This window comes from Cottoperca gobio, chromosome 11 (genome assembly GCF_900634415.1).
Source record: "Cottoperca gobio chromosome 11, fCotGob3.1, whole genome shotgun sequence".
In the NCBI taxonomy this organism is placed as follows: domain Eukaryota; kingdom Metazoa; phylum Chordata; class Actinopteri; order Perciformes; family Bovichtidae; genus Cottoperca; species Cottoperca gobio.
In genome coordinates, this window is record NC_041365.1 from 12,888,116 (window position 1) to 12,894,733 (window position 6,618).

Sequence of the window (6,618 nt, forward strand, 5' to 3'; positions counted from 1 at the left end):
TATGTGCCGATAGTATGGTTAATTAACGTCTTGGTAACTTTTAGTTTGAACCCTGTGGGGATACGTGACGGCCTGACGTGGCGTTTTAACATATAAACACCGAGCTGACAGCTGCTAGCTAATTAGCTTGCCATGCTAGTTCGTTGTGAACATCAACAACATTCCTGTCCGGATTATTTTGCCAGTTAGCTCAAATTTGAAAACACTGAAAGTATAACTAAATATAGAGAGAGGGCAGACCGGGTAGTAAAGGACAGGATGTCTATTCAGTATGAGGACCCCGCGTTAACGGGGAGTTACGATGCTGTGGGGTCGTTCCCCAAAAGTTTTGGGTACGGGGTGGAGGAGCAGGACCTGGAGGAGAGCTGCTCCACATCAGCTGACAAGCCGAGGATACTGCTGATGGGACTCAGGCGGAGTGGAAAGTCATCTATTCAGAAGGTACATTTATGGCAGGCCAATTAGGGTGGGGAACATATTGAAATATGTGTATATAAGTATTGAAAATGTTCAAACTTCACTTTCACACAGCGGTGTGTGAATCAACTTCCACTACAATTATTTGACCGCTATTGTTACTTATCATCACAATTTAGGATTTTACATACAAAATATATGAATTTAGAAAGCATAATGGATTGTTATAGATTAAACAAACTGTCATTTACTAGGTACACCTGGCTAGGACTAATACAAAAGTCCTATAAATAAATCCCACAAGTCACCCATAAGCAGGAAAAAATGGAGAATCTCCTGGATCAGCAACAGAGGAGGGATCCGTCTGTCAGGATGGACAGACATGAAATAAGTGTTATATACACAGAGTAGACAGAAGTAGCATAGAGTGCAAAACATATCATATTAAGTAAATATTGATGGGTGATAAGTTAAAAGGCAAAACATAGACGTAAGACAATGACGACTCTGACTTTCACAATAATCCTTCCTCTCCTCTGACCAGGTTGTTTTCCACAAGATGTCACCCAATGAGACGCTGTTCCTCGAGAGCACCAACAAAATCTACAAGGACGACATCTCTAGCACCTCCTTTGTCAACTTCCAGATCTGGGACTTTCCTGGCCAGGTGGACTTCTTTGACCCCTCGTTCGACAGTGAGATGATCTTCAAGGGAGCGGGCGCTTTGATATTTGTCATTGATGCTCAGGTGGGATGACATTAATTTAAACTGAAGAAGAACTTTGTTGGTTTTTAAAGGCTTCCTGTGAGAGAGGAATTAACACGTCACCTTTTCCTTCTTGTTAGGATGACTACGTCGAGGCTCTCGGGCGGTTGCATCTCACCGTATCCAGAGCCTACAAAGTGAATCCAGACATCAACTTTGAGGTGTTCATCCATAAAGTAGACGGTCTGTCAGACGACCACAAAATAGAAACACAAAGGGACATTCATCAGAGGGCTAACGATGATCTGGCAGACGCCAGCCTGGAGAAGCTTCACCTCAGGTCAGATACTTAAGCTGCAAGATTTAGCTGCAGACGTCTAACAGGACGGTAGTTGTATGTGCGCTACTAAAATAGTAGCGAGACGATGATTTCTAGTTAATTGAAGTTACTTCTGGACACTATCATTGACATTTTCTGCATGTCTATTTGGTATTAGTGCATAGAAAATTAGGTTTCACTAATATTATTGGTATTATACTATACTATACTATTAATAGATTCCAGTGGTGGTTGTGTAGGTTTGTTTTTAACTCGTGCGATCCAAACCTTTCCAATAACTCCAGAGCGTTGTAAAGTCCAAAATTAAAAATGTATTTGAAAAAAGATAGATGTAATAATTTTATAACATTCACAACATGTTTTTATCTAAAAAAAACATTCTGCTTCTATCCATAGTCGTTGGCGTTTAGCATTTCAAAAACGGGATTTTCACATAATTGCAGCACATAAAGGCAGGCATGCACCTTTATTAACGGGTCTCGCAGCAGTGGTACGGTTGGATTGGTGTATTCTTCGTTAGTCGTGTGGTGTTAGAGCCGAGACTTGTTTGCTGACGCTGTCTCTTCTACTTTCCCTCCTCAGCCTCTACTTAACCAGTATCTACGACCACTCCATATTCGAGGCCTTCAGTAAAGTCGTCCAGAAGCTCCTTCCTCAGTTACCAACGTTGGAGAACCTTTTGAACATTTTCATATCTGTATGTTCATTTTTGTTACGTTTAATCGCAGACCAAAGTATTTTTAAGTATTTGTACCGTCTCTTATTACCATCCTTCATGTTTTACAGCATTCTGGGATCGAGAAAGCCTTCCTGTTTGATGTTGTTAGCAAGATTTACATCGCCACAGACAGCTCTCCTGTGGACATGCAGTCCTACGAACTCTGCTGTGATATGATAGATGTTGTCATCGATGTCTCCTGCATTTACGGGTGCGAAGAATTATATTTGTTTTAAGTGTTGGCAACGATCATATCCTTTTTAGTTTAAAAGGTGACTTTCTGTCTCCTTCTTGGCAGGCTGATGGAGGATGGCAGTGGCTGTGCCTATGACAAGGAGTCTTTGGCTATCATCAAGCTCAACAACACTACGGTGCTTTATTTGAAAGAGGTCACAAAGTTCCTCGCTCTCGTCTGCATCCTCAGAGAGGAGAGCTTTGAGAGGAAAGGTGAGTAGTTTTAGACGGTATAAACAGTTCTGTTGGCATTAGTAGACAGCGGTTTGATTACACAGGATGTCCTCAATGTGGGAATCAAGTGTGAAGCTGCCAACTCGAGTGTCTCAAGTTAAAAATTAGGTTTCATCTCGCAATTTTTACAACCATTTAAAAAAAAAAAACTCAGCGTTTTTCACACCCGAAAAAGTCGACTTCTTGAAGTAGGCCAGCTGTTTTGATGTGAACGAGGAAAACTGAGCTTTTTACAAAAAGATGATTGTGATCACTACATTTATGTTGCATCTATCGTTCATTATGGTCTTTTATTTTAAATGACACCGTGTTGTTATTTATCTGTAAATATGTTTTTCTTTGCACTGGTGGAGTCTAATTTAGTCAATTTACTCAAGTACCTACTTAAGTACAAAATCGAGGTACTTGTACTTTGAGTATGTCATTTTAAACTCCAAAATATTGTACTTTTTACTTCATTGCAATTATTTGACAGCTATAGTTGCTAATACAAATTAAGATTTTATATATATTTAATTTAAAATATGATCCATTGTTATGGATTAACAGTATAAAATAGCTGAAATTTGCACCACCAACTACAACAACAGCAAACGGCTCTAATTACACATTAATGTCAATATCAAAGTGTCAAATCTCTTATTAACTTTAACATTAAATGCTCAAATAACTTATTTGTTCTCTTTGCAGGTTTGATAGAGTACAACTTTCATTGTTTCCGAAAAGCCATCCACGAAGTGTTTGAAGTCGGCAACTTGCCTCAAGACGTCAGCTCATCCAGCAACAACCTGACGGGCCTAAAGTACGCCGGCGCGCTGAACGGAAGTGCTGTTTAAAGGGAAGGAGACGTGTGTGGTTTCTTTGGTTCACCTGAAGTGCAGCGAGGCCGCACAATGTGGAGAAGTTATATGAAAGCACACATGACTCCTGTCACACACATGTTGCCTTAATGTTTGCAACTGAATGTGAATCAGCTGATGAACTGATCTCAGAGTAATGAAAATGGACTAAATCTGATCTAAAAAATGTATCGATCAGAAATATATCTGTCCAGTATTGACAGGTGTCATATGCCAAAAAAACATAATAATGGTTCTTACTTTCTGCACCTTTATCAGTATGTATGTCAGCTATGTTTACCTTCTTGGCCAGTTACTTCTGTGTTCTCTGCAACATAAAAATACTCCTGAATAACGTGTTTAATATGAGCAAAAAGCTCCATTGACTCAAGCTCAAACTGTATTTCCGCGAACAAAACTTTACAGTCCAAACTTCTTTCATGTTCCTGCTCATTTTACTTTGAATTATTAAGTGCTGGAAGTGGATTTAATCCCCTTTATGAAAAAAAAGACAGCAGAGTGTTTGTTCTGCTGTGTTTTCTGTTGATAATGACTCATGTGCTCTGCTCAGGATCCCCACAGACCAGCACTGTGCCAGTTTCACCATTAGAGCCTCGCTTTGATTAAACTGCATGTTGGAGTCTGGAATGGAGTCTGGAAATAACGGATCATGCTTTTCACTCGGACAAACACGACACGCCTGCTGACTGTCGACTTTTTTTTTCTTAAAGCTTGTGATGAACGTTTTGAACACATTTACTCCACAAAGATTCAGTTTGTTTTGCTTTTCGGTGCGAGCGTGGAATAATATTTTCAGAGATGTTTTTATTATTATTGTATATAATTCTTTAATAAAATATGTTTCATATTTTGGTGAGTGTAACTCAACTGTTTCTTTTATCATAATTTCAAGAAAGTTTTTATAGTTACGAGTTTATCATCATTCCTAGAAAGATTTAGAAAACTGATATTAGATATGGTGTAAATTAAATATTAATGTATTATTTATTACTGTCACTACCTAAAATGAAGATGTTTTCCTCTCATGATATTAATAATAATAATGCATTTTATTTGTATAGCACAATTCAAAAACATAATTACAGGGTGCTTCACAACAGAAAAATCTAAATAATACAATAAAATAACTAAATAAAAGCTTTACAGATAGAACATGAAAGTTTGTAAAGTAGAGTATTAATATGATATTAAAATAATAAAACAATAGAAGTTATTATCAGACATACACAGCAAGGAATTCTGAGAATGTGATAATAAAAAATCTTGTTTTCTCCCATTTGTAGAATCTTTCAACATGCATCCACTCAAGGTTGAACTGTTGCAACTAACAGATCTTAACAGCAGGTGGCAGCATATTCACATGGAAATATTTGTCATTTCAGAATGACAATTTCACCCTCTCCTGCTTGAGCATTAATTGAAATACGTAAATATTTTCAACAAATCATCCACCATGAACTTTGAGACCTAACAGCCCATCAACAGGTCCTGCAAAAATCCTAAAAAGGCCACACACACACACAATGGAAAAGCCTCACATCATATACACATGCAGTGTATCCTGACTTAATGGGTAGTGGCAGTTTGGAGCCGCAGCTGAAGCCTCTAATCGTCCCCAGACCTCCTGCTCACCACTGTGGAAAATGGAGGTCAATGAGAGGGAAAATGATATCTTGATTTTTATTTATTTTTCCAGGACCCTGCAGTTTGCTCTTGACCGCAGACAATTTCATGTAGCTGAGAAGAAACGTTAGACTTGAGAGTGAAAGACAATACAGAAAGTGTGGAGAGTTAAAGCTGCTGCTCCGCGTCCTCACCCCAACTGTGAAGAGAAATTATATTTATGTATTATAAATGTATTTTGAGCTCCCCTGTTTAGCCTTCATAAGCGGTATATAAGCAAATATATATTGTTTATAACTTTTACACATAATTAAGTTGTAAGCAGACAAAATATCTTTTTTTAAATATCAAATGTGAAGTTTATATGTATTTATTTATAATATTTAATATGAAAGCCACAAGATGCGGCTGAAAGCTCTGCAAGAAATCCAATAAGGGGACTTTGAGTTAAGAATTGTTTTGTTAAACTTCTATTTTCAGCATTAGATTTGTACTTGTGTGTAAACAGTTAAAGAAAGTTTCATAACATGAATAAACCCTTAATAAATGCTTTATAACGTGTATAAATGGTTAATAAATGCTTTATAACTTGTATAAACGGTTAATAAATGCTTTATAACATTGTATAAATGGTTAATAAATGCTTTATAACAGTGTATAAATGGTTAATAAATGCTTTATAACTTGTATAAATGGTTAATAAATGCTTTATAACATGTATAAAAGGTTAATAAATGCTTTATAACTTGTATAAACGGTTAATAAATACTTTATAACGTGTATAAATGGTTAATAAATACTTTATAACTTGTATAAATGGTTAATAAATGCTTTATAACTTGTATAAACGGTTAATAAATGCTTTATAACGTGTATAAACGGTTAATAAATGCTTTATAACGTGTATAAACGTTTAATAAATGCTTTATAACTTGTATAAATGGTCAATAAATGCTTATAACTAGATTAACGGTTAATAAATGCTTATAACTTGTATAAACAGTTAATAAATGCTTTATAACGTGTATAAACGGTCAATAAATGCTTATAACTTGTATACACGGTTAATAAATGCTTTATAACTTGTATAAACGGTTAATAAATGCTTTATAACTTGTATAAACGGTTAATAAATGCTTTATAACTTGTATTAACGGTCAATAAATGCTTATAACTTGTATAAACGGTTAATAAATGCTTATAACTTGTATAAACAGTTAATAAATGCTTTATAACGTGTATAAACGGTTAATAAATGCTTTATAACGTGTATAAATGGTTAATAAATGCTTATGACTTGTATAAACCGTTAATAAATACTTTATAACGTGTATAAATGTTTAATAAATGCTTATAACTTGTATAAATGGTTAATAAATGCTTTATAACGTGTATAAATGGTTAATAAATGCTTTATAACGTGTATAAATGGTTAATAAATGCTTTATAACTTGTATAAATGGTTAATAAATGCTTATAACTTGTA

At 35.6% G+C, this 6,618-nt stretch overlaps 1 protein-coding gene across 1 annotated transcript; it reads left to right on the forward strand.

Moving 5' to 3' along the window:
• Positions 1-225: 225 nt before the first annotated feature.
• rragcb (Ras-related GTP binding Cb) lies at positions 226-4,371 on the forward strand. Its single transcript, XM_029442525.1, has 7 exons — positions 226-441; positions 962-1,165; positions 1,264-1,463; positions 2,046-2,160; positions 2,250-2,392; positions 2,480-2,628; positions 3,340-4,371. Exons 1-7 carry the CDS (start codon positions 259-261, stop codon positions 3,483-3,485), a joined length of 1,140 nt encoding a protein of 379 aa, XP_029298385.1. The 5' UTR covers positions 226-258; the 3' UTR covers positions 3,486-4,371.
• Positions 4,372-6,618: the final 2,247 nt, after the last annotated feature.